Source organism: Nematostella vectensis, chromosome 7, assembly GCF_932526225.1.
Source record: "Nematostella vectensis chromosome 7, jaNemVect1.1, whole genome shotgun sequence".
Taxonomy (NCBI): domain Eukaryota; kingdom Metazoa; phylum Cnidaria; class Anthozoa; order Actiniaria; family Edwardsiidae; genus Nematostella; species Nematostella vectensis.
Genome location: NC_064040.1, coordinates 9,807,274 through 9,834,391, shown reverse-complemented (window position 1 = coordinate 9,834,391; position 27,118 = coordinate 9,807,274). Strand labels below are relative to the sequence as shown.

Sequence of the window (27,118 nt, the reverse complement as noted above, 5' to 3'; positions counted from 1 at the left end):
TATATTCTATCAACCAAGGGCGGATCCAGGATTCCCAAAAGGGGGGGGGGGGGGGGGGCACCGACGGAAGGTAAAAGTGTGTAAATTAGTTTCCATACAATACCACGGAGGGCATCGATATTTCCAGTGGAATCACACAACATCCTAAAGTTATGCTACTATTACGCATTGCTATTTTTACGGGACATCGAAATACTGCGGTATACCTACAATAATTCCACACAATCATGTATTATGTAAATGAGATATGAGTGTCTTACACAGACACAAGGTCGATCAATCAATCAATTTTATTTATCACCTTTATGTAACTCTTTTAATTTTAATGTTTCTCCGCGTGATCATCTCATATCCTCTATCGTTATTGCTTGAATGTAAATTTCCTAATTAAAGGTCGGCGTTACTTAGTAAAATGATCAACAAAACAACATAACCGTGTTCTTGTCAGAAATGTGATCCAGCATCTTGCCACTACTGGACATAGTAGTCTGTGGGTTGGGAATCATAGGTGGTAAAAATGTCCGCCGCAGTTGGTCGGTCCGCCACCGTGTAACCTCAGGCAATTCCCTTAAGCATTGAAAGAAGCTGGGCATGCACTTGCCTAAAGGCTTGGAGACCTGGCCGAAACTGTTATCTGGAATTATCTTCTCTGAAATTATTTTCTCTAAAATAATAATCTCTGAAATTATCATATCTGAAATTATTATCTTTGAAATTATCATCTCTGAAGTTAACATCTCTGAAATTATCATCTCTGAAATTATTATCTCTGAAATCTGATGGCCCTACTCGGCTTTCGTAACCAGAATATGGGGAAGTTGATTGCCCCTACTTATGAGCCCCTGGTGTATAATAAAAAATCGTAGATCAGTCGTAGGGCCCTCGCAAAACGCATAACTTTTGAAAAAATAATGAAAAGAAATCTTTTTGAATATGCTAGTACAAGAGAGCGTGCTCTCATGGCCAATTCTAAACAAATTGTTCTCAAAATCTTTATTGATCCTTTCTAGCGGGTTACCTGTGGTTTTATTTGCGCCTGCGCATTGCACATCTCTCCGCGTGTAATACAAAATGGCGTCGCTGCGAAGAGGAGCTACAAGTTCTTCTCGAATTGTCAGACAAGTAAGTATGATATCTGTGCCAAATCTCCATTAACATTTAAAGCAATGAAATAAGTTGATAATTCCTTTGTTACAGGTTGTTACAGCGTCTAGAATGAATGCTACGCGTATTTCGTTAGGTGAGTTGTGTAATGTTTCTAAGTCCATGATGGTTCTACCACGCTAATCTGCCTGGCCCATGTTGTAAGGAAACGATCGAACGAAGATGAGCTTTGTGCGTGTGATAGCATGAATGTTAAGTGGAGGCTGTTGTTTTACACTGTTGTTTTACACTTTTACCTGCAACTATATAGCTGAAACTATTGCCTTTTAGCTAGAAAATTGTGTTTTTTTGTATTTTGTTGGCGGAAGGGGGGCTGAAGATTATTCCCCTTCAGTTTAATTCTTGAGTTTGTATTATCAAGGGTAACACACATACAAGCTATTTCATATCCAATTATCGGTGACATTTGAGACCATGTTTGTAAGCTATGTCTACCACAGTGAAGTTGAAAGTTGGATTTTTACATTTACGCTGAAATTTCAGTCGAAAGTTGGACTTGGACCCCCTGGCCACTCATTTGCTAAGACAATAGAATAAAGCATGTTAGAACACAGTCAACTTGCAGCAGTTCCTACTTACAGGTCATAAATCTTACCATTTGTGGGCCTTTTTTTACATTATGACTTTGAGCACCCCCTTATTACATTTCCAAGTTTTATTTATATTGACAATTTTTTTTTACCCCACAGCCAACCATTCCAATATCTAAAACTTATATATTTCCTACACAGCAAGGGTGGCAGCATGCTTACCTGCCATCCACAGGAATGCAAGCGAGACAAACATGTAAGGTGCCATCTGTTAGACTAAATGCATAATACTGTTGAGGTACAGTAGACTCCCTTCAAACAATCATACACAAAGGGGCAGATTTTTAAAATGCATTCTACCCTTTTAACGGTTGCAAAATATTAAGTGTAAGAAACCATTCATTCTCATCAGCTGATTTGGGAAAGTTATTGCTCTATTTTTTATTTAATGTGCATTTCCAGAAAACATCCATACCCCTCCCCCCCCCCCCCTCTGCCGTTAGTGACGAGCTATAAAATAACACAATAACACCCTGGAGCAAAATCAACCCCCTGGAAATGGTAAAATGCACTAAGCCCCCCTCCCGCCCCCTGGAATTTCCTGGGGCTTTGATCCCCCACCCCCCGGAATTTCCAATTTCCTCCGGCGGGGAGGGGGGTATGGATTTTCTGGGATTGCACAATTTTGTAAAAAAAAAATATATAACTTTTTTGGATTTTTTCATAAAGCTTGTTGTCCAATGTTGATTGAAAACAATAACAAAAGCAGGCTGACAATCACTCTGTAAGATGATAAAGCTTTTCAATCCAAACTATCAAATAATAGCAACATTCCGTTGCAATGTACCAATTTACTGTATAAAATAAATATGGTAACATTCAAAAAACATTCAAACTCTTTGTTTATTAAGGCATCAGACAATGTTGTTCCCTAATTGTCCTATGTATTCTACCAGGGTGAAGCAAGCACATCAAAAGTACTTTAGTTCTTTCCCAAAGTTTCCTGCAGCAACTATAGTCTCGTGTAAGTTTTAATTATCTTTAGCTATTCAATCATTTTTATGTCTAAACAATAAGTAGTTCCCAATTTTAACAATTTCTTATCTTTAGTAATTCCAACAATAGAGGGAAGCTCATTAGAAGAAGGCGGATCAGGATCCAGTGAGGTTTTAGAGTCCCCTAGTGGTGAGGATGAGGGGCTAGTAACTCCGGCGGCAGGTGTTTTGGACGACTTATGACACTAACTTCACCTGAGAGAATAAAGCGCCAAGCACTACCTGTCTTTACTTTTCGGATAGATGTTTAAAACGGTGAATAGTTACTACAATTTGAAACAAGCCATGTAGTGGGACAACTTGTATCTCTGTACACTTCATAGGCGCTCATCATGAATTTGAGCATGCATATTTTTAGGTAATATTTCCCATGTTCTTATTTCTTTCTATTTGGCCTATTTTGGCCAATAAAAGTTCAGGAAGTATGAAGGCTTATTACGAAAGCATGCATGCTTGATTAAAAAAATTGCAAACAGTTCTCATGGTTTGATGCAAAAGCTAGTGTAACGTGTGGGTAGTAGAAAGAACTTGTGAGAAATACTGTTGCTTGCAGTGCAACATTGGTGTGTTTTCCATTTAGTTTTATGTAACATGTAGTTTTGTGGCAAGATTCTCTCAGGTGATGCACTAATCTTGTTTTGACAAGAGATAATAAAGTTTTTAAGCCCAGTAGGGGATTTTGTCTTGTAAATTTTAAGCCTAGAATAATATTAAATATATTTTCTGTTAAATCATTGTGTGTCAAGTTTGATTGTTTTATTTTTTATGAATTTGCACTATAACTCCATAATTTATGACAATAAACTTGTTACTACAGTAAAGTCTGTAACAGTAATAGTTGTTTATTTACCCATAATATTTTCTATACAAAGTTTACAAAAACTTGCCACACAAGGAAATTCTTGCTACTGCCCTAGTGTATTTATCTGAAATGCTGATAATAGTTACATCTTAGCTTGGTGTGAGACATGTCTAAGCCCCTTCATATTTTATAGTGAGGGATGCTTTTTCCTTCTGTTTACAATGAAACTCTGGTTTTAGAAACTCTTTTTGTCACAAATCCTTTGTGTCACATCTCTGTAGGCCTACATTTTGTCATCCTGGCAAATTATCAAGTGTAAGAAACCATCCATTCCCTTTGGCTGGTTTGGAAAGTTTTTCAATATTTTTGATTGAATTTTGTAAATGAATTATAAAAAACTGTTTCTAAATGGTTGTTTTAAGATTTGTCTATTTTGATAGTGTTTTACTATTGAATAAAACAATAATAATGGTATGGATAATAATGGTATGATTTGTTCTCAGTAACAGTCTAAAATGTCTATTTATTTTAGACATTCCCAAATAGCTAGAGATTCGTAAACCTTTTCTCCTCGAAGTTCCCTATTGACAGTAACAATGGATTAATTTATAACGATAAAGCTTTTGCAATATTGTTCTTTGGGTTACGATTTGATGAAGTCATTCAAAAAGCTACATTAGTACTTATGATACTGTACAATAATATGGTAAAAGTTTCAATTGACTGTGTTAGTAATTATTCAAGTTCGTGAATTCTGCAAACTCATTCAAAACTATCGAAACCCTTGCAAATCAAATGTTTTTTAATTCCTCAGTGCGAGTTTGCAAAATACACAAAATCACAGTCAAATAATTGACCTGCATTAATGTACTGAACATCTGCCATCAGGAGGTTTTGAGGGTTTTACCAAGCTTTTTGCAGCAATGACCATTATGGCTTCAACTGGTACTACTTAACAATTATCTAGTTGTTCTTTTTTTTCTTCAAGGTTTTTATATCTTGTTAAGTTATTTGTAGACTCCATTTTTGGTGTTAGTATTACATATCCCATGTCCTTAGCATCTGATGTCTTTCTTTAATCAGGAATGGCCACTATTTGGAGATTGAAGGTCCAGTACAATATAGTAAATGTGAAGATTGTCATCTGCCATTCTTGGCTCAGTTTTTGTCAAGGTTTCTAACACCACCATTAAAACTCAGTTTTTGTCATGGTTTCTAACACCACCATTAAAACTCAGTTTTTGTCATGGTTTCTAATATACCACCATTGCAAACCATCACATGCCATAAGAACCTTATCTTTGTGACCAGATATCAATCATTTTATCAAGTCCCCATAAGTATCCATCTTCATGGTTACCCTCTTGCCAAGGGGTACGGTGGTCTAAGACACGCCCATCCGCAACTGGGACAGTCTTTCCAAAGTCAATCATCCACACACTGGCATGCCCGCTAGAGTCGTGAACAAAGAGAAGTGAACTGCCAATAACCTGAGTGCCACAAAAAAAAGAGAGAAATGTCAGGTTTGAATTTGAAGATAAAAAATGCACTATTGGAAAACAACTAAACAGCATTCTTTGAGCTTTATTTTTTATTTTTTGTGCTTTATATGATTATTGAAAAGGTATGTTTCTTATTTGCCAAGCAAATCGTCATTTTAGCAATGCATACTCTTCGTTCTCGCCTTTGCCATTTATCCTGCCTCTGCTCAATAATAACAATGGTCCAAAATGGTGGCCATGAAGAGCGTGAAAGGGAAAATTTAAACATGATGATTTGGGAGGGTTGGTCCATTAAAAGTATCTACTGCCACTGCCACATGAACTTACATTGACATTACTTTAAAGCCGCATTGTCACCAGTTTACTTCCGGAGGTCCGACGGAAACCTTAACCGTTAAAAGACAAAAGGATCTATTAAAATCCGAGATATTCAACAGGCCATCCGCTCTAAATTATCGATCACATCCTCGAAGAAACTACCAATAGACACAACTGCCTTAAATATTTTGAAATATTTTTCGAGTTTTCCGTTAAAAATCATCGGAGATTGTTACGTAATCGACCGGAAGTAAACTGGTGACAATGTGGCTTTAACTTAGGAAGGTCAAAACTTGGTCAGCTCTCAAAGTAACAAACATTTTTTTTTTCTAGTCACTGGCTCCCTAGCTTGAGTTGACATCCAAACTTTACCCTGGAAAATACCTTTTCAGGGGTAAAGTTCCGCTGCATTTCTGGGTTAAAATTAAATTTTTTAACACAGGTTATGGCTCCCAGACTCATACCTGCCAACCCCGAGACTTGAAAAACCGGGAGATTATTTTAGGGGGGAGGGGAGGGGGTACGGGATCAGGGGGGGGGGGGGGTGGGGTGATTAGCAAATCACAAGAGTTTTGCTCGAGGATGTGTGTGTTCTTTTGTTCTCTTATTGTTGTTGGGTACCCTGTCGTAAGGCGAAAGAAAAAATGATTAGTAAAATAAGTCTGTTTTTACAGAAATTCATTCAACTTTGTAACAAATATTTTGAATAATATATTCAATCGATATTATGCTTGTACAATCTCAGTTAATATCTATTTTATAAAATATGATAAAATGGCAAAAACTTTAATCGAAATTTTCGCGATGTTCCCTTTCGAAATTACTTGTGTTGCAATTACTTTTTGGTAAAACACTAGATTGACTGGACTAATGGTTCGATGTCAAGAACATCAATTTCAACTACTTTTTGAGAAGCCAGCATTTTTATTCCATTGTATCCTGACCACAGAGTGCCTAAAAATTCTCTTTGATGAGCCTTGAAGTTTGTATTGTGGCCAGCATGATTTACAACGCCAACTTACAAACTCGTGCGAAATTGGCTCCAAAGTATGAGCTAATTTCTCAACAATTTGCACGATAATGGTCAAACTTGATTGGTCGATATATGCAAGCATTTTGGTATTGCGGTAGTCCTGTGGTCTACAAGAAACGCCTGCAAAAGGCTCACTGATTATTTAGATCTTAAGGTCTTCGTAAAGGTAAAATTTGGCACCACTGTTTGTTTTTGAGGTTTTTGTAAAACCTGTATTAATAGTTCTTAAACTTTATTTTTGCAAAAAAAAAATTTTTTCCATAAATCGCATTCTAAGACGACTGTGAATTGACGCCAAATATTTGACTTTTCTAGAGTATTTTTTTAGGCGAGAACTCGAGCTTGTCGGCCGTTACCTTGCGACGGGTTTTAAGATATCGCCTTCAAATTTTCGGGATCTGATAGATAATTACGCCATGTCATAAAGTGTGTGAGGAATTTTCGATTTTCGACTGAAGATCACTTTTATAGCACTTTTGGTGTCCAAATTTCGCCACGTCCTTTACCTTTACCGAGACCTTAAAAACTAAAAACGTCATAACTTGGATAGAAACTACAGTATAAGAATTGCTGAACTTTTTGGCTAGGATCCAACTTTTACTTCAAAAACAACTAGACTGATTAAAATTTGGTCATAAACCGGGAGATTTAAGGTAAAACCGGGAGACCGGGAGATTTGATAAAAAAACGGGAGTCTCCCAGTAAAACCGGGAGAGTTGGCAGGTATGCAGACTAGACAACTTAATATCAATAAACCTACCTCATGGGAACTAAAAAAAGCTGATGCTTCTAGTGTTGCTCGTATTGCTTTAAGTCTTCTTAAATATTTAGACTGTGGAGAAAGGCAATATAATTACATTACTAACCATACCATCAACCATAAACACCTGTAATCCATAGGATTTATAAGATAGAAACTGTATAATACTTACTCTAAGCTGATCATCATTTTCTATGTAATCCGTAAAAACACTATAAACATCATCTGTTGTTTTTGTTTTCTTAAAGTCCTTGTTTGGCTTTTCATTCCCTTTCTAAAAAGAAAGCAAAAGAGTATTAGAATTAAGGCATTCATCTTTGCACCTTTTGGAATATTGCTACACTATAAGGAAGCCAATTCGATCCAGAGAAAAACTAAGTCAGTAGCATGTCACACTATGACACTGTAGCACTATGAAATAATCACAACTGCACCCAAGTATCATTATTTAACTTGCCCTTGTAGCATCCCTTGATTGGGGGAGTTGGGGTTCTTGGTTGTCAGCATGTTGGGGAGGAGGAGGATAAAATTCAGGGTTTGGTTTTTTTTTTTTTTTTTTTTTTTTTTTTTGGGGGGGGGGGGGCTAAGAATTCAGGGTTTGGTATTTTGGGGGGCTAAGAATTCAGGGTTGGGTATTTTTGGGGGCTTAGAATTTAGGGTTGGGTGTTTGGATAATACATTTATATCATTACATTTACATTAAATTCCAGGGATTTTATTGAGAAAGATGGCAATTTCATGACCTTGGAACCTTGTTATTCTTTTGGTCGTGAAATTTTTTGCTCTATCCAAGCTCACTTCTCCTCATCATGTTTGTAGCTGAGTACCCAAATCCACCCACGCCCCCCCCCCCCCCACCCACGCCCCCCCCCCCACCATGGAACCGGGAGCCATCTTGCCATTGTCGCTACTTAACTGCTTGATCTTTTTTAACACACCTTGATTCCCTCAATCCTAAACCCTAGACTTGCTGATGAACTTAGTCTTTCTCGCCACTGCATGTATCTTGGCTTGGTTATCGCGCCCTCATTTCGTTCTTCCTCTGTAGGTTCATTTGGATCAACATCTACCATCTTTTGGTACAAATCCTGAAGTTGAACAAAATTGGACCAATCTAAGCAAAGTTAATGTATCATCTGCTGCTACAAATTATATATGTACCTTACGTGGCTTGGATTTTGCTTTTGCTATCTCATCTTCCAAGTATGTCCTAGAACAAAGCAATACATGAACAACAACACAAGACTCTATACATGCATTGTGGCCTAGCTTACAGGGTAATCAATAGAATTTGCAAGTCACTAAAAGCCAAAGTTCAATATACCTTGTTTGTACCAGTGAAAGCAGATGAAGTCAAGAATTTCAAATAAACAACACAAACACAGTGCCCTTAAATATATAAGATTTTTAATTGCAAAAAGCGTCCAATTCTCCAAAGAGAGAACAACTCAAGTTGTTAGCCAAAATGCTAACTATTTGCCATAGAGCCTTGATATCCAAATGTTATTGTGTATTGTAAGTGATTTCAAAGAGACAAACCTGATGCCCATTTTGCAATCCATGACACAGCAAGGTGTGTCAAAATCCTGAAGAAGATCTTGCATTTCAATGTATTCTGAGATAATACAGTCAAGGATTTTTTCTCAAGGTTTTAAGGGTAGAGAGAGTCAATAGGGGCACACAGAAGGCTACGAAAAAAGAGTAATATTATTTCTTTATTTGTTTCCAATCTTCATGTGTCCTAATTGATGTATTATTCATTTCAAAAGGATACTCTCTCCATTTTTCTCCACCTCTCTCTTGTATTCTGGAACATAAGGTCTCAGAATGTCTCTCATGAGTTTGATAAGGGACTCTCTTTCCCTGTCACAAGATTTTTTAAGAATGGCACCATTTTCTCCTGGCTTGAAACACCCTGATCCAAAAAATAAATAATGTGAGTTCCTTGGAATATTGGGATGGGGATGGGCCCAATTCAGAGACTTAAATAAAATTAGGGAAACAGCTTTAATGACTATCTGATCACCTTTAACATATTAGGCACATGTCCCGCATGCCCTTCTCAAATACAGCCTTGGCATAGGAAAGACATTATATAGCTGAATTATGCCTTGTAAACACTTGATATATCTTATTTCACTTGACACCATATCTAGCTTGCTCAATTTCCTAACCATAGCAGACAAATTCGTTTGAGACAACCATATCATCCTTCAATCTTCAAGCCCCAACAACCTAGTAGGCCTGTGTATGGGGTTTAGAGGGTTTTTTTTTCTTTGGGTCCTTTTGCTCTGGAGTTAAAGATGATAAATCTGGCATATTTTTACCATAATTGTGTGATTTACAACTTCTCATAAAAGGTGATATTATTTTGCAATGGAGACCTGTTTATACCATAAAAAGATAAGTGTTCTTCTAAAATAAAGGAAGGAGATGAAGTGTTACTATAAAACCCAGATTAACATTATATTTTGGGTTATAAACATGGGTTTTATTACATTTCAATGAAGCTGACACAATGTTCGACATAGCAGAACAACCAAACACATGTATTCCTATTTAGATTGCTATGCTGCTGTAAAAAGACACATATCACATGTTTGATGCCCTTGTTGCATACAGATGGTACCTTGGTGGCCTGCTAGTTGAACCCATGGGTATTTCTTTTTAAAGCTCTGTACAAAGGGAGACCAATGGATCATATTTCTTATCTTCTTCCACCTCTGTTTGTGCTGGAGAAACCAATAAAGTTATCCGATGAGAAAAGGTAAAATCATATCAAAGACATCTGAAAATTAGCTGCTATAACACCTCGTAAAGAACAGCTCATATTGTAGGGTATAATATCAGGAAAATGTCACTGTAGTATTGTGCCTTGTTATTGTATAGTTAACCTGGCCCTCCTCCGATTGTGAAAACACAAAGAATATCTTAATAATGGTATTCAAATTAGCTATCAGACCGGGATTACCTGAATTTATAATCAGCTGTCAATACAAATACAGTATAAACTCTGTGTTTGTTAGCAGGATCTCAGATAATCGCGGAAGGTCAAACGTTCAAATCTAAATTTACAAGAGGTTCCGCCTACTATAGAACAAAAACTAGAACTACTACATCAACAACATCGCAAAATTCCAGTAATACGCTGAATAAATTCCACCTTTAGAATCCCTCTCTTGCAGTACGTAAGTGCCACATTGCAGCAGACACTCCATAACATGTCCAGAAGAACAGAGGGGAGGTAAAAACAAGGCGAAAACTCCATAACAACCGAAGACATGGGCGGCCATGTTGGTTTGGCCATGGCCGAGTAGCCTGGGCCCCACTGAAGGCAAACTCCAAAAGCTTCACAAAGAAGCACTTTCGCTAGTTTAGGATTTATTTACCGAATTACAGCGTTTTAAATGAGTTCAAGTCAGTTATTGGGGAACTATATCATGGCTAAGTGGCAGAGGAGCACATTACTATCTCAAATTAAACTTACAGGTAGGAAAAACTTGGAAAAATGGGATATATACGCTCGCTCTTTTAGACACGTGGTACAGATTGGTCATCGAATGAATTGACAATATATATACGCTCGCTCTTTTAGACACGTGATACAGATTTGTCATTGAAATGACAATATTTGGCACTTCTATCTGAAATCGTATCGTAAACTTATCTAGTATTGCACTTGATGGACATTAGAAATCAAGAAATAATCCTTATCTTCATATTCATATTCTTAAAAATGAAATTCCTACCTTGGAAATTAAACACAACCACGCATATCTTCTTTTCCCTGAATCAATACTTAAGTTAAGTACCTCATTTAATTTTACCCAGTATCACTTTCCTAACCAATCACTTGGCAATACCTGAGGGGACTCCTGATAGCAGCGGTTCCTACTTATTTACATTACCTTATTACACTTAATTTTCGCGACGTCAAAATGGCGATATTTCGCGACACTTTATTATCGCGATCTTCCTGTTTTCTTAAAAACCAGATCACTTTATTTTCGCGATTTCGCGATTCTGGGATAATAAAATCAAGCAAAACAAATGGAATTAAAATGTGCTTTAATCATCAGAACTGAAACAAAATGGAGAAAAAGATGCGTGGGCTAAATTTAGTTTCATAAAAATCTATAAATACATGTCCAACTCAACCCATTACGGTACTATATGTACATTAGATGACTAAATAGACAAGGTGTTTCCATAAAGCTTATTAAACGGCCAATATTCCCCCAAAGGCTTCTTGTGTACTCACTTAATTTTCACGCATCCTAATTTTCGAGACACTTAATTTTCGCGTCACTTTATTTTCGCAAATCTTTTAAAATCACGAAATTCGCGAAATTAAAGTGAAAAAAACACACTACATACATTCAAATCAAGGCCTAAAGATAAATATTTCCGCACAAAAAACTAGCTAAACAAAAAGCAACACTTAATTGCTGGCATCCTACTATGGCAAGTTTCCATTAATTATGAATGATTACTGGGATTTTGTACCTTTATGGCATCAAGGTTTGAGGTTGAAAATGAAGCATGGTATTATATATAACCTAGGTGTTTATTAACTTATAGACGGGGTGATTATTTAGGGTATAAAATTTCGGCACACTGCTATCCCTTAGGGATGTTTAAGGATTTTTCCAATTCTGATATCTTAGGGTATGAAATTTGACCTACTGCTATTCCTTAGGGGATGTGCAACGGTTTTTCCGGCTATCCCTTAGGGTTAAAATTGATAAATGGCTTATGGGTATTAATAATTTGTAGAATTAAAGGTGTTAAATAAAGTCCAGCAATGTCAGAGCCAAGCATTGGTAACCTTTAATGGAGACGCATGGTTACTTTCGGTCATAGAACTACCATTTGCCAATCGCCATTTGCCATTTGCACTGATAACCTTTATTGAAATAGGTTAATATCTATATAATTTATGTGAAACCTATAAAATATAACATGGGAGGACAATTTGTATATAATATGGGCTATATGTTGTGTTCAGCATTCTGACCAGAGTCTGTTTTTGTTCAGTGTATAATGAAAAAATAAGAACCATTTAAGTACCTAAACAGCCTGATTTGTCAAAAGTTACCCAGATTTATAAAAACCTATTCAGCCTGATCTTGAAAATTCTAGGTTTTTATAAGCAGGTGTCTACTGTATTATAATGTACAATCCATTCCTAGTGTAAGAACATTGTTTGTATGCTTTTATAAACAATCGCTCATGATCTTGGAAATGAAAGGAATTCATTCAGAATATAGTCATGATTGTCATTTCTTGGGCTTATTCTTTTCTGTGATTGGTCTAACATTCTAGAAACAGCTTTGTTTATAGTGATGTAAAAAAAGGTCCCAAGACTGTCACCGCTGAGAATGATTTATCAAAGACAAAAGCAGTTACAATATTTATTTATGAGCTTATGATTACAGAGAAACCCAAGCCTGCTGAATTGTGCAACCCATAAATCTTTGATTTCAGTTATTGTGTATATATCTACACAGAATTTCAATTAGTATGTAATCATGCTTGAAAGGATTCTGAATTGCAGCGGATAAAGCTATTAAATTAACTATTATCTAGTAATAAGAGCAATATAGCTCAGCAAAGCCTGCTCCTAGTATAACTAATCCTTTGTTTGGTAGCCAATATTGACCAATTTTAGCATTATGGAGATTCGTGTTTAAATTTTGCTGATTACAAAACAGACATTGCTAGACCAAAAAGTTCAATCTAGAGAACATCAGGGGGTAGAGGCAATCAAACAACATTTTACTAAACAACAAATTTAGGAAATTGTGTCAAGATCTTTCCTAAAAAGGTTATGTAGTTAAGTAGCTTTCAAGCTTTCTTTAGTTTAACCCAGCAATTACAGCAACGAAGAAAATAATTGAAAATAAAATGTAAATTTTGTAGGAAAATTGTTTTGCATGATGTACATTTTTACCATTGATGATAAAACTCAATGTATATTATATTTTATATAAATATTATGTTCATTGTGTTTATCTTCGGCTGTAAGTCGACGCTCAACCAAAGAATATAGCAACCACTTATCGGGTGTGTAAAATATCATAAGTGATATTTTTATGCTGGTGATATACATGGGTATCAAGGAAAAGGATTAACTTCTTGTAATGTCATGTGTGTAGATATATGTAATAAACTTCCACTCTGGCCGACGATATGCTAGGACTGTATCATGATCGGCCGTCAAACTTCAAGTATTACAAATAAAGAAATGGTGTTTATTTCTGCCTAAAGCATATGCCCTCTCAACGAGATGAAACCCAAGCAACGCCAGAAAAACATACTAATGCGATCAACACTTAAAAATACTTTATCCAAAAATATAGAGACATAAAGAAACACAAATGAGACGTCAGTTATATACTTTACGAAAACTAGATGTTTTCCTTGCGTTTAATTCGGTCGGACGCCATTTTATCGCTGCAAAAGTGCTATCGACCTAGTCGAGTGCATGTAGAATACAAACCTTTTCTGTTTGCTCCTCCATCGGGGGCGAATAATCGCTCTCTGACGGTTCATCATCTGTCAAAACGCCATCATCGTCTGAATATATACTGCTCCCAGAGAGAGAGAAATTGTCCTGCGACTCAGTAGCGCTGTCGAGCTGGTCTCCGTTTGTTTTGACTCCAGAATCGATACTTGTACACTCCATGCTAGCGTCCCAATCCTCCCAATCCTCACTGCCAGCCGAAGTGATGACTATCGTAGGAGTCTCGCGAGGTTTATTGCTCGCAGCTTTGCACTGCTGCTGGGCCTTCGTGTGTAGCTCCAACTGTGTTGCATCCGCGGCCAACACTTGCTCTCGGCGACTGCTCAGGCAGCAATGCCCCCAGCTCGAGTTCAGGCTTGAATTCCCCCTCACTCCGATCTTTCGTATACCTAGCTCGGAGGAAAGTAGCTCCCTCGTTGCACCGCTATTTGCGCTGTTTTCTGGGTCGACAGCGTCCCCTATGCCATGGAGACTCGAGAGCTGTTCCGTGGAAGACAGTTTTACGCTAGTAGGAGGGGCCAGTTCTGACGAGTAAATCTTTGAATTCGGTACACAATTGGACTGCTCTAGACGCTCCACTAATGCCTTATTTGTATTTGAAAACACATGCGCCTTTAACACGGCTATTCTTTCAGTCAGACTCTGGTTAGACATGCTCAAGAAGTAGTTTTCATTCGAGGAGGATGTGTATTTCCGTAAAACTTCTTCCACATAGCATTTCTCTCCCATTTGACTTCTATATATATGGTCAATATTTATGATTTCTTAATTTCTCACGAATTTGTTCCTTAGCTGCTTCATCCAGTTCCTCTTTAGCTCCACGAATTGCTATTTGTGAAGATAGTTTTAATTGATCCTTGCGCATCCACACGATCTTCTGCTTTGCAATCGGTTGAATGCGCCAATTTTACTTACTGTCCCGTATTGTTGAAAATCAATGAATTTTCCTAATGCTTCTCGCCTTCCTCCTTAACATCCGTGTCAAACCACCAATTACTGTCTCTCTTGATAAATTCGCTGCCTTGATTTCTTGGTTACATACCTCTCCTAGCTTCACGTACTCATTTTGCGGCCCAATATATTCCCTATAAAGGGCTGTAGGGCATTTTTAAGAATGCCACAAATTATTCTCGTATGTCTCAAATATCGCCGCAGCTGTTAAAAAAATTATTCGGCAATCTCGTATTCAAACACCACGGTGGCAATTAGCATTACTACTCTAATATATATTCTTCCCTTGTTGTTATTCGAATGAAGCGAAGACTTTCAGATAGAATTGTGATCGATCGTCTTTGATATCCCGAATTTGGGTTATCCAATAGAAATCGCTTCTATTCTTCCCCCCTCTGCGTCAATCGTCTATAGAACTAGAATTTGATTCAATAGGAGGCGGTATATCTTCATGGACCACGTGGAAGGTACGATTTGGAGCGCTGTGACCAATTTAGCAATGTCGGGGTAGATTTTCTTGGCAAAACAAGTTGTCTGATGTGGGATTGTCTACTGTTGCGTGACGCTGTTATGACGCGACCGTCAATATTATATGCTCGTTCGCACTCTATTCCGTCACGCTTGCCCGCGTAACAAAACAAACTAGTCTCTTTTCGAATTTGACTAAACTAATGGTGCAAAAGAGAAAGAAGTGCTTGAAGGTGGGTAATTATCTCCCATCAAAAGAGTATTGGATTGTGCTAAGAGGGTTAGGCTAATTTGAATTGTGCAACACAAGGTAACTTCGTTCACAACTCTTCTACACAGCTCCGGTCTACCTGTGGATTCCGTTATACTATCCGCGACCCGAAACTATCCCCCCCCCCCCCCCCCCCCCGGGACCTGAAACGATCCCCAAAAGTCCCGTAACTGGTCCCGGGACCCGACGAAACAAGCTAGAGAAGTACCCGAAATGGACCCAAGGAATTGCAGGGGGCTATTCTGAATGCAGGCATTTCAGGTCTGGGTGTGCATGTTCCTCCTAACACCAAATACGCGCAGTTTATTATTAAACTTCCAAAAACTTCGGGGGGGGGGGGGGGGGGGGAGTCATGACCCTAAACCTTCTAACATGTGCATACGGTTTTAAACATTTGCGTATTTGCACACCCCTCCTAAAAATTCGCATATTCAGTTTATTCCATTGAAAAGAATATGAAAAAGGGGATAATTATCCTTGGTACAATGAACATTGTGATAAATTTTACCTCGCACACAGCTGGCCTCTTTCCACGGGCCTAATATCTTGGGAGCTAGCGATGTAGCAGCATTGGGGGACTTCCCCTAAGGTCACTTATGATCGTCGAGAAAATAAATCATAACTCCAAGGGATAGTATAATATGTGTGGTCAACACCTTAAATCTTAATGTTTTTAGTTTTCAAATAACCCTGTTGCCCCATTTCTTGACGTTTCTAATGCTTAGATGATTTATTGCCTGTTTCTTCTGTCTTGTAGAAGAGACGTTACTTTATACAGGTATATAGTCCTGTGGTACAAACATATTGAGGCGTAACTATTTTTTACTTTCTTACAGGGAAGGAGTCACCTTGTCGCGAGCATTTGGTCAGGCTGTCTTATCGATGGATTTTCAGCCCCGGTTCTTCCTGTGGTAGATATACTCTGCAAAAATCCCTAAAGTTAGGGTGTAATATTTTCCCATGGAGCCACGCGGCTCGTGGTCTTTGTCGCAAGTAATGAATGAGAGGCTTAGGGGGTCCACACACGACGTTTGTATGTGTCTTGGAATCAATCAATATTGACCAACATCCTAGCTTATTCTCGTGGTCCCTGTGGCCGAGCCGCCAAGATCCCCCTCCCGAGGATTTTTTTTCTCTCTCTTTTTTTCTCTGGGACGACTTAATGAATAGAGAACACAAGCGTGAATAGTGATGTCTTTAGGGTATCAGCAAATCAACTACATCAACTACAGTGACAAAAAGTCTTAACGCCAATTAGTCACCTTTAAAAATAAAAAATAAAACTGCTTTTCCATTTTTTTTTATTGTATTTGATTATTCCGATTCAATTGCTTTTAAGAAAAAACAATCTAAATAGCTCTGCGTATCAAATAAAACCCTAATGTGTGAGCTTCTCATTTTTAATGACGTATGTGAGTGACCTTTTCTTCCTAAGATGTCACGGAAAGTTTACACACGAAGGGTTGCGCTTGACAAGAAATATGCATGGTAATTTGTATCACGCACCGCGAGTCTGCGAGTATCAGCAGACGCGGTATACCACGCTATCGCTTCCCCTTAGGTCTTGCCAACCACGATAACTACTACCTTTACCGCTGCCTTTACAGCTCCTTCGAGTCCTACAATAGAAGGTATCATTCTATTATGGGGTCTTGCTTTGTGTATTCGGTTGTTATAGAAAACGCACTTGAATTCTGCTTGTGAATATTAGAATATCAAGGCCCCGGAAGTAATAGTATTACCCGGAAAGACATATCACAAGTGCGTTGCAAAATCGCTACTCTTTACGTCTTTAAAAAAGGGTACTTCTATGGGACTCTCGAGAGATGTCATGTTATTTTAACAAACGTAAATAAGCTGTACATTTTATGCCGGATTTCATAGTGAATTACTCTCACTCTCACTAGTATTTTGATTGTGTTCTAGAAGCTTCGTGGAAGCTTTCGGAAGCCCGGGGATTAGAACGAAAGACGATCAAATAACACTGTAAATTGTGCGTGGAAAGCCTGAAGAAGAAGCGTGGATAGGAACTAATCTAAATTACGAGATGTTTGGTGAAAACGAATGCACGAAAGTGACAGCGCCCTCCGAACTCTCGTTCTCAACCGCGACTCTGTCTATTCTTATCACCCTTACAGCATTTCCCGGTAATCTCCTTGTCATACTCGCCATAGCTATCGATCCTAATAAAAATCTAAGAAGTCCGTTCAACTTTCTCGTCGCCAATTTAGCCGTAGCGGATTGTCTTGTTGGATTACTGGTGGGCCCCATATCTGCCGTGTGGCACATGTGCGAGGGCTTGGGCAGATGTGCGGAGTACGAGGCGGGGGTCGTTAGATCCATTCACATGTCCTTCTTCATCTCTTGTACGGCTTCGTTGTTCAGTCTAGCAGCTCTTGCCATTGATCGTTTTCTTGCCATCACAACTCCATTAAAGTACCGGCTGTTGCTGAGCCCGTGGAGGATCGCCCTGGTGTCTACGGTTATCTGGACAGTGGCGGTCTGTTTCCCATTGATTTATCTTGAGGTCGGCTACATTGCGTACACTTTTGTATTCGCGAATACGGCCGTCTTGGCAACCTTTGGAGTCTTGGTTTTCACTTACGTTAAGGTATGGCTTGACTCATTGGTTTGTAGCAATTTGTAATTACGACATTTGTTTTTCTTTATAAACCAAAGCGGGGGCCCGACAAATCGCAAGGTGCTGTTCCAGAGTCTTTTTAAACAAGCTCTCCTCCGATCATTACAACGTTATTTACCTCACATTATAAACCTACCTTTCATTGCCTACATTATCTACCTTTTTTACTAGCCACCCATTTCAGGTGCTTCAGTGTCTTTGCTCACAAGTTCAACACCGATCATAAAAACATTATTTACCTTTCTTATCAGCCACACATTACAGATGTTCCAGAGACTTTGCTCACAAGTTCTCCACCGAATTATAAAATTACCCACCATTACAGGTGCTCCAGTGTCTTTGGCCCCAATTTTCAACCCATCATTATAACATTATTTGCCTTGCTTACTAAATCACTCATCACAGGTCTTCCAGAGTCTACGCGCCCAAGTGCTGCAGTGGGACCAGCTAGGAAATAATCGCAGTGCTAACGGCGTGCGACTCAGGGCCGTCCGATGGGAGCAGAAGATCACCAAGACCTTCCTGATCATGCTGGCGCTATTCATCGCGTGCTACCTTCCCTCGTGTATCGTCATCTACGTCATGAACCTCTGCAATCACTGCAGTTGCGTGATGATTCACGTGTTGCGTGACATGCAACTCATTCTCGTCATGGCCAACTCAAGCATGAATCCGCTGGTCTATGCCTACAGGCTCAAGACGTTCAGAAGTGCCTTCAAAAAGATTTTACAGCGGTGTTTCAATGCCTATCGCCGCGCAAAGCAGGGGTCCTTTTCGCTCAGTCAGTCGCAAGAGTCAAGTGGGCTATAATTTGTACAACTGTGGAGTACGGCGCTCTGGCTCTGTTAGGGTGACATCGCTTATCTTAAACACGAGGTGCTGCTATAAAAGGGAAAGCTCCTCCCACTACAGGGCTCAAATTTGCAATTATAATCAGAACACTGCCAAGCCAGGAGTCACAAAGTGTCTCTGAGCCTCAGTCGGATGGAAGACAGTTGTGTGAAGAGATTGATAAAGTGATTTGCTATCCATTGTGCAAAATTTTAAATTCGCGTTTTTCGCGCTGTGATAAAAATGCTCGTAATTAAGAGTGCACACAGCTTGGTATAGCATTATTTTACTATAAATAGAACCATTTTAGATGGACAACTCTAGGAATGATATTCAATTTGGTTTCGGATATGAAATTTGAATTAAGCTCTCAGAACAATTGTCTTGACATGTTGGCAAATTGACGGATGATTGATAACTGATTGTTCTTTAGCCCGGGGGCGGGAGGATCTTTCCCTTTTATAGCGGAACCTCGTGTTTAAGGAATGTGAGAGCGGGAGGGGAACACATGATGATGGGGAAAAATCTCTTGAGATGGGGGTTGTATTGATGGTAGTGGAAAGGTGAGGACATCACCAACCTTAACCATACTGTTTAGGTAAAGACGCTTAATACCTGAAGGCACAATAGCCTGATCCTCCAAGAAATGTTGTACATTTTTATGGTCTAAAGCGCTTAATATCATTTGAAAAGGTGTTTGAAGAGCAAAGCAACAAAACGTAAGTTATAGAAAAATATAAATATTTTAATTAATGTACAGATTTCTAATACATTTTCGGTTTTATACTCTTTTCAAAAATACCTTTCTATGATTATCACAACATCTTATAAAGCATTTCCTTTAAATAAAATGGGCACAGATAATTGGTTTAATTGATTTTCTAATAAAAAGGATGAATATCTTCTTTTGTCTCCTGTTGCAGTTCAAACTGAATGGACCAGTACTATCCAAACTAATTACACAAAACTACGATTGACTGTTGGGGCTTTAGGGTTAGGTAAAGTTCTGGAAGTCGTTTATATCAGTGCAAATAGCGTTTGGCAAATGACAGCTCTAAGACCAAACGCTGGTAATGATAAGTAAACTTATCGCATATCGCGTGCGTTAATTATTTTTTCCTGCAATTATTAAAAATTAACGAGACCATTTGCTCCGACAACGTATTCTAAAATGTGGTGTAAGCCGTTATAGTTCTGTTGCAAAAGGATTGTGAAGAAGGATCTAGCTTTCAATGTCAGCAAAGTCCAAGCATTTGCTAAAGACCACCCATGGGTAGTGATGTTTACTGTTGTTACTTCAATAAAGAGTATGAATTCTGCGGTACTCAACCGAGCCTTAAACTTTTACAAATCCCTTTTTGTAGGCTCTATTTCCAGCCGTCGCTAGGCCTCATCGAGCACGTACTGAGGGCTTCAAGAAACAAGCTGGAAATCGAGCATACACCACGGTCCAATAAAGCTATTACGTCTTCAAGGGCACCCAACGACGAAAATTTCACAACCGGCCTAATGAGTTAAGATACCGTTTTTATTCGTTTGCAGTCGTTTTTTTTATCTGTTCGGATTTGCTAGGCGAAATTACAGCCATCCAAAAAATCTAGTTACTCATCCCGAGCCATCCGAAACTCCTTGCGATTCTAAGATCCTTAAGGTAATGTCCCTTGTATACTCGCTCCCGAAAATACTAGAATTCCTTTTTTAAAGCATGTCGGACGTAAAATCTCCTGAAAATGGTGATGGTGGTAACAAAAGCAACTCCGAAAAACATAGGTGACCCAGCTCTCTTCCCGAGAAACATAGGTGATCTAGAAATACAAATTCCGAAAAGAGTAGACATTTCTAGGCCGACCCCGAAATCCGCAGGTGACCTTCCTTCCGAACAGATATTTGACCGAAAATGGTCGTTGGGTGCCCTTGCGTCTTAGTCGTAACGTGTCAGTTGAAAACGAATGTTCTTGTGAAATCACTTTGACCCCCACCCCTCCCCCTGGTTTCGCCCCTGGACACTTAGGGGGCGTTTCTTTCCGATCATTCTGGAATGGGAATGGTTGGTAGCGAATGTTCAGAATGGCATTCGAGTCACTCTACTGGTAGCAGAATTGGTGGAACGCGGGATGAACGAACGCGCGCTTTTTCTATTCTAATCCTTCTCATTCCGGAATCACGAGTAAAAGATCGCGCCCTTAGATTTGAAGAACATTTTTTTTTACATTTCTCTTGATATGAGATATTCCTTCCTAGGCCCAACTAATCCATGATGTACAGCTTTATTGGCCATATTCAGTGCCAACCATTATCAAATTAGGCCATAAGTATTTGCGCACATTCACCTTAAAGCAGGTCTCGAAAGTCGCAAAAAATGTAGATTTAGGACCCTTTAAAATTTCTACGAAAGGGCGTAAGGAAAAATGAAATAAGATCTGATATAGGATAGATAGGATTATACAAGGTACCGCGGAGACCATTTTAGGGCTAAAAATTGGTAGGGCTAAAATTTGGCCAAGACGAACAAGTATAAATCTGGAGCCCTGAAAAAAAAATCAACCAAAGCTAAAAAATGCCCCGCAGTCCCTGTAAACTACGATTTGAACATTGTACTAAACAGTAGCAATTCCAAAACTACACCTACTGGAGTTCATAGGCTTGACGGAGTGCCAGGTATTTGAGATGGTGTCATAGCACTGGGTGAGATTCAGATAGCCGGAGCCGTCATGGCCTCCAATAGCATACAGCAGTCCATCAAGTACAGCCACACTTAAACCTGTGCGAGGACGGCCCATCGGTGCAACCATGGACCACTCATTAGTGATGGGGTCGAACCGCTCAACACTCTGCAAGTGGGAGACTCCATTATGCCCACCTGAGGAAATTGATATTGTACAGGAATCAATTAGTTAATCATGTTGTTAAAAGAAGAAAATAAACATGCTCCTAAAAAAACATTATACCACTGTTATGCAGGAATAGTGCAAAAGTCGTTTCTGACATGTAAGTTAGATATTTACTTTCCCTTTCCAATCGACATTTCGCTATTTACATTACTTAGATTTCTTAATTGTTTGACTAAGCATGCATAGTGTTAAGAAAAATTTAATTTTGCATACAACTATAGTCAAACTCTTCCTTTTATCTTGCTCTTGTTGTTTCTATCGAAGGAATTTAGTCTTAGTTATTTATTATTTGGTAGTTAATGTACTTCCCAAAGTCAGAATCCGATCTTCTTTCTTACATTATCCTTAAAACCAGTTTGACCAGTTTATTAATGAGGTTAGTATAAATTAAGCAGCATAGTAACTAGGATTGTACTGTAATTTGTTGCGAGGACACTACACGGCAGTGCTCTAGGTTGATTTAGTCAGGACTCTCTAAAGTTGGCTTCGTCAACTTTCCGGGATAGAGATGTCCCTTCCTTCCTACTTGCCTTCTTACAGACAACCTCCCGCTAGTCAGACTGGTAATAGCTCTACCGCTTGTAACCACTACAGCGGTGCAATAAAGAACAAAGAAAACGGCCAACCCTTGCTCATCGTGTACGATCCCCGGCTACCCCCCAACACAAAAAAGGGTGCACACAAAACCTTGTAACACCACCTTATATGCTGATGTGTGACATGCCAGGTGCCTTATAACAAAGTTTCCCTCTCTTAACGAGATCTCTCAGTGTAGACTCATAGGCGAATTTGTGGTTGCACGACCTCAGCGAATCTAAAATCCTTGTCTCGTTTGGGAAAAGCGCATGGTCACTCAACGGTCTAAAACAACGGCTTTCACGTTTTCACTGTCGCGTCATAAGCCATTTGACTGCACACAGCAAGAGAGTTGATTGGCCACGGTGGGATGATTGACTACACGCTATTCCCAGACGAGAAATGCATATGAATTCTTGGTGGACAAACAACAACGAATTTAGCTATAAACTTCCAATATGTCAAATGTCCAATATGTTTGTTTTGACATACCAACAATATATAGACAGCCAGCGACAACACCAACACCAGAGTTGATACGGACCATGCTCATCGCTGGCATCATCTCCCATGCGTCCATACTGGGGTCATACCTCTCTACTGTGCTCAGGTAAGATGGGCCGTACCCACCGAATGCATATATGTACCCATCTGCGACTTCTGCCGCAAAACAACTACGACTGAAAATCATTGGAGACACCATTGTCCATTCCTTGGTCTTGGGGCAGTAACGCTCCACAGTATTCAGATATGAGTTCCCATCGTAACCACCAAGTGCATATAAGTAACCACCTGAAAGGCAGGAATATAAAGCAATCTTTCATGCATACCACTAAACACACAGATAGTCCCAATACTACATAATCATTTAGCTGGAAAATGAATAAATAAATGGTAATTATGTGAGACATAGCAGGTCTCAGTCCAGGACCATGAAGGTGAATGAGCACCACCCTTCCTCACTGGCTGGTACGTGTTAGTGAAATTAGCCAAATGGGAGATGATTTTACACTATTAAAGAGCCCTGATCCTTCACACCTTTTTATTGTTTTCATTCAGCACTCCGTAAGAAAAATCATCTTAAGAAATCCAGAGTTAGCCATCTTTAAACAAACTGTTATGTTCTAATAACTTATTCAAATAAAAAAAATTATAATAGCTTATCGCTAAATGAGTCAATAGAAACATGGTAGCTGACAAACAAATGTTAAATGACCTTCTCTCCCTGCTCAAATCACGATCTGAGATGCCATAAGATGGCAAGATAAATAACTGTCGCTTATTCCATTTTCCGCATAACCCCCCCCCCTCATTTCATATAGTGAGTTTCAGTGTTTCACCTTTAAAACTATCATCTGTCGCTTCAGCCGCACTAACTCAATAACAATCGTGAATCTGCTTCTGACTCAACACAGAATTGGGACATAGGTGGGTCATTTCTTATTTAGGAATCTTCAAATACTATGCTTTTTCCATATGATACCTATGACTGACTGCGCACTCCCCCCCTAAGCCAATCCTGGGAACATGCCTGGGACATGTCACTGTATCTCTGTAATATTTTTCATTGAATCAAAAGTTCCAATGATTTGTAATACCTAAAGTTAAAACACTGTGATTGCTTCGGCACTGATGCATGGGTGGAACCCTTGTCCACTCCCCATCCCTCACAAGGTCATAGCACTCAACGCCATTGTCACAGTAGCGGAAAGGTGCCCTGCCTAGGTTGGTTCCTGTCCCGCACACAAGTCCCCCTACTGCGTACAGCTTTCCTGAGATATAAAATAATAACAGAAATTAGGATATGGCAAGCTGCAGTAAACATTCACCATGTATGTAATTTTGCAAACATGCTTTCTCATTCTAATGGATAGTTCCCCCGGGGGTCGACCCCCAGGATAGCCAATGATAAGTGCATAACGGTTACAAGAATTGGTGAATTTGTCACAAGCATAACGAAATTCACATTAGAGAGAAAAAGAGTACAGACAAGTTACTAATCAGCTATTGATCATGTACTCATTAATCATGAAGATGCAATCAATCAATGATTTGTCATTTCTAAATTAATGGTAAAAAACTGGAAAGTAATGTTTAGAAAAAAATTAATAATTCCATGCTTGATCGACATCACTTATGCTCCATTGTTTATAAGGAAAGCTATAAATAACATTAGACCTTGCGAGAACAATCAACTAATAAAAGTCAATAAGGTTAAAATTACAGGGGGGTAGAATGCCTTTTGTTCAAATTCAAAACAATATGTAAAATTGTTAAAAACAAAACCCCTGAGCCTCGAAGACATATTTTTCATTCCGGAAGAAGTTTACTCGTTACCTTCAAGAAATGATGCTCCGAACTCGAATCGTCGCAAATGCATCGGGACGACTTCTGTCCATTTCTCAGTTCGCGGTTCATAAAACTCGACGCTGTTAAGTGTGGCAAATAAACCATTTTTTCCCCCAACAGCAAATATTCGAGTAGGAGCCCTCCTCTGTGTTATCAACGATTTATGGGATTTTCTAGCGGGTAATAAGCGTTTTTTGAGAGCGTCTTTGATTATATTTTGGCACTGTCTGTCGGCCTTGACAAGTTCATTCGTGTCAAGACACTGAGAAAGAAAGCGAATGTTTAGCAGACATAGCCGGACATACTGAAGAAGGTTGGATAACAGAGGACCTCTTTCTACTATCCTGTATTTGATCCAAGAAACTGCAGCCTCGAATACCACTGATTCTGAATCGACACATAAATTGTCGTCTTCTAAAAGTTCCGTAACATGAGAATAGGGCAGAAGTAAAAACTCTTCTTGTTCAACCACACTCCTGAAATTATCCTGAATAAATTTCTTCGCCTTTTTAACCAAAGTCTGACACGTGAACGCCTCGGCAAACTTACTAATCCCCAAGCAATTTGAATAATCTAGCTGATCAGAAAGGAACTGGCAACAAGCGTCTTTCACTTTGTAAAGTTGAAGCATATTTGCAGCCGGTAAAAGCAATTGAACGTTTTCCTGGGTGATCTCGGCTTTACCAGTATACGCAAAATCCACTAATAATTGTAACGCCGTCTCATCTATTCCCTTAATGTATATCACCTGCTTTTTGCTTTCTAGTAGATTGCCGGTGAACATAGCGTCAAAATAGGCGCTGCAAGCAGAAAGAACAACCCGATGTGCCGAAATTTGTACATTCCCAACACACAACTCCACATCACAAAGCTCTTTTCGTTGACGGAGCTGGTTCAATCCGATTAAAAGCTGTTTTGAATGCAAAAACTCGATACCTAGACCATCGCTTTCGTTGACCATGACATATGAGCTCCTAACGCATGCCGCTCACATATAATGGAATATTTTTACTGCAAAACCCACCGCCATTTCCTTCTTTGCCGACTTTTGCTGTTTTGTAAAAGCAAAGGTATGTTTATGAGCCCACGTTAGGGAAACTAGCGGTACTAGCTTACAAGGTATGTACTTCGTGTAACCCTGTAACTCTAGCCTCTTCCGCAGGATGACAGGATTTGAAAATCAGGCTGAGAATTTCACTCAAATGGCCGGCCCACTGGAACCCAATTTGAGCGAAGCGAAAGAGCTCAAATCGTTGTCGCTGCGAAGTTGGTGCATTGGACATTCCTCCAAATTGCATATTTATTTCATTTTTTTTTTCAGGATAGCATACCCTCGGCAATAGTGTATGCAGGGGCTCATAATTAGGGACAATCAACTTCCTCACATTTTGTATTAGGGTGATTTAGATCCACGACGCCGGCGAAAGGACGCCGCCACGCGCAAGTTCGATTGCGCGTGCACACTAATTTTTGCCGGCGTCTCGTCCTGAAGAGGACGTGAAAAAGCATGGAATGCCGTCCTGAACAGGCGCCCGTTTCTCGAAACACCCGGGAATTCTTGGGCCCGAAAATTTATTTTGCATTTTTGCTCAAAATTTCGCATGTTTTCGTTTTTGAGAACTAATTTCGTGTTTTAGAACAGTTTTAACTTCCACTTTTAGTTCGTAGCCTGCTTGCAGGCGGTACTCGGTGTTATCATCGCGGAAAACCCTCCCGTTCGATGATCGGGCGCCATATTGTATTCTAAGCCGCATGGTTCCTGGGGGCGAGCGCAAAAACGGAGAGGGTTTTCCGCGATGATAACACCGAGTACCGCCTGCAAGCAGGCTACTTGGTTCGTATTCCAAATGATTATGCTCAATAGGGCTATTTTCGATGTTTTGCTGAAGCCAGAAAGTTACCCGAAAAGTCTCGGGTGACTGCGAGGTCCCGAGAACTTTCTTCATATTTTAGCCTGTGAATTTTGGGCCCGAGAAGTTCGGGAAAGGATCAAAATCTATAAATCTATAAAGAGGATAATCCTTCACATGAATCTTTGTGGTAAAATACAATGTTTGACGATATTTCAACACATTATAAACCATAAATTTTATAGGAATTAGCCAGCTTTCCAAATTTAAGGAATAAAACGTTTTTGGGCCTGAGAATTCTTGGGTGTTTCGAGAAACGAGCCCCAGGACGCGACGCCTGCAAGAAAAGCGTGCGCGCGCAATCGAACGTGCGCGAGGCGGCGTCTTCTTGCCGGCGTCGTGGATCTAAATCACTCAATTATATAAATGTGGACTTTAAAAGCACACTAGCATACACACATTGGCACCAGTCGCCCTGCAGTTTTTTTGCCGATGAAGTTTAACTGAGGCAAACCGGCTATGCCATGCTGACGAGTCCTAATAAGGACGAAACAGCTGTCCATGGTTGCCGAACTGCACGGGTAATAGACTGTGCTAGCG

General features: G+C 39.3%; 4 protein-coding genes across 6 annotated transcripts; 2 read left to right on the top strand and 2 right to left on the bottom strand.

Annotated features, from left to right (window-relative positions):
* Positions 1–1,010: 1,010 nt before the first annotated feature.
* LOC5518938 lies at positions 1,011–3,570 on the top strand. The gene is made up of 5 exons (XM_001638808.3): positions 1,011–1,122; positions 1,198–1,240; positions 1,896–1,950; positions 2,651–2,718; positions 2,805–3,570. The coding sequence occupies exons 1-5, from the start codon at positions 1,072–1,074 to the stop codon at positions 2,930–2,932; spliced, it is 345 nt and encodes a 114-aa protein (XP_001638858.1). The 5' UTR covers positions 1,011–1,071; the 3' UTR covers positions 2,933–3,570.
* A 5-nt stretch (positions 3,571–3,575) lies between these two features.
* Positions 3,576–15,154, bottom strand: LOC5518987 (inositol-trisphosphate 3-kinase A). Its single transcript, XM_001638866.3, has 9 exons — positions 13,667–15,154; positions 9,794–9,896; positions 8,939–9,079; positions 8,704–8,779; positions 8,326–8,374; positions 8,103–8,252; positions 7,337–7,438; positions 7,165–7,236; positions 3,576–5,041 (listed from the first exon to the last, which is right to left on the bottom strand). Exons 1-9 carry the CDS (start codon positions 14,417–14,419, stop codon positions 4,847–4,849), a joined length of 1,641 nt encoding a protein of 546 aa, XP_001638916.3. The 5' UTR covers positions 14,420–15,154; the 3' UTR covers positions 3,576–4,846.
* On the top strand, positions 10,488–19,757 carry LOC5518988 (octopamine receptor Oamb). 3 transcript variants are annotated; one of them, XM_032363640.2, is made up of 4 exons: positions 10,488–10,653; positions 16,217–17,011; positions 17,288–17,991; positions 18,427–19,757. In XM_032363640.2, exons 3-4 carry the CDS (start codon positions 17,428–17,430, stop codon positions 18,829–18,831), a joined length of 969 nt encoding a protein of 322 aa, XP_032219531.1. In that variant the 5' UTR covers positions 10,488–10,653; positions 16,217–17,011; positions 17,288–17,427; the 3' UTR covers positions 18,832–19,757. The 3 variants fall into 3 exon arrangements, with proteins under 3 accessions (XP_032219531.1, XP_001638859.1, XP_048586603.1); XM_001638809.3 differs by having other exon boundaries at positions 10,489–10,653; positions 17,307–17,991; XM_048730646.1 differs by lacking the exon at positions 10,488–10,653 and adding an exon at positions 15,215–15,342 and having other exon boundaries at positions 17,307–17,991.
* Positions 19,577–25,754, bottom strand: LOC5518989 (kelch-like protein 28). The gene is made up of 4 exons (XM_001638867.3): positions 24,657–25,754; positions 23,918–24,091; positions 22,812–23,111; positions 19,577–21,712 (listed from the first exon to the last, which is right to left on the bottom strand). Exons 1-4 carry the CDS (start codon positions 25,627–25,629, stop codon positions 21,450–21,452), a joined length of 1,710 nt encoding a protein of 569 aa, XP_001638917.1. The 5' UTR covers positions 25,630–25,754; the 3' UTR covers positions 19,577–21,449.
* Between the last annotated feature and the right edge of the window lie 1,364 nt (positions 25,755–27,118).

Coding starts and splice junctions, on each gene's coding strand:
- LOC5518938 (XM_001638808.3), top strand. CDS start 1,072: ATGGCGTCGCTGCGAAGAGGAGCTACAAGTTCTTCTCGAATTGTCAGA. Junction 1,123..1,197: donor CTTCTCGAATTGTCAGACAA/GTAAGTATGATA, acceptor CCTTTGTTACAG/GTTGTTACAGCGTCTAGAAT. Junction 1,241..1,895: donor TGCTACGCGTATTTCGTTAG/GTGAGTTGTGTA, acceptor TTTCCTACACAG/CAAGGGTGGCAGCATGCTTA.
- LOC5518987 (XM_001638866.3), bottom strand. CDS start 14,419: ATGGGAGAGAAATGCTATGTGGAAGAAGTTTTACGGAAATACACATCC. Junction 9,897..13,666: donor TGGAGGAGCAAACAGAAAAG/GTTTGTATTCTA, acceptor TGGTTTCTCCAG/CACAAACAGAGGTGGAAGAA. Junction 7,439..8,102: donor TTAGGATTGAGGGAATCAAG/GTGTGTTAAAAA, acceptor CTTTCTTTTTAG/AAAGGGAATGAAAAGCCAAA.
- LOC5518988 (XM_032363640.2), top strand. CDS start 17,428: ATGTTTGGTGAAAACGAATGCACGAAAGTGACAGCGCCCTCCGAACTC. Junction 17,992..18,426: donor TGGTTTTCACTTACGTTAAG/GTATGGCTTGAC, acceptor CACTCATCACAG/GTCTTCCAGAGTCTACGCGC.
- LOC5518989 (XM_001638867.3), bottom strand. CDS start 25,629: ATGGTCAACGAAAGCGATGGTCTAGGTATCGAGTTTTTGCATTCAAAA. Junction 24,092..24,656: donor CGGAGCATCATTTCTTGAAG/GTAACGAGTAAA, acceptor TTTATATCTCAG/GAAAGCTGTACGCAGTAGGG. Junction 23,112..23,917: donor TCACAGTGTTTTAACTTTAG/GTATTACAAATC, acceptor CCTGCCTTTCAG/GTGGTTACTTATATGCACTT.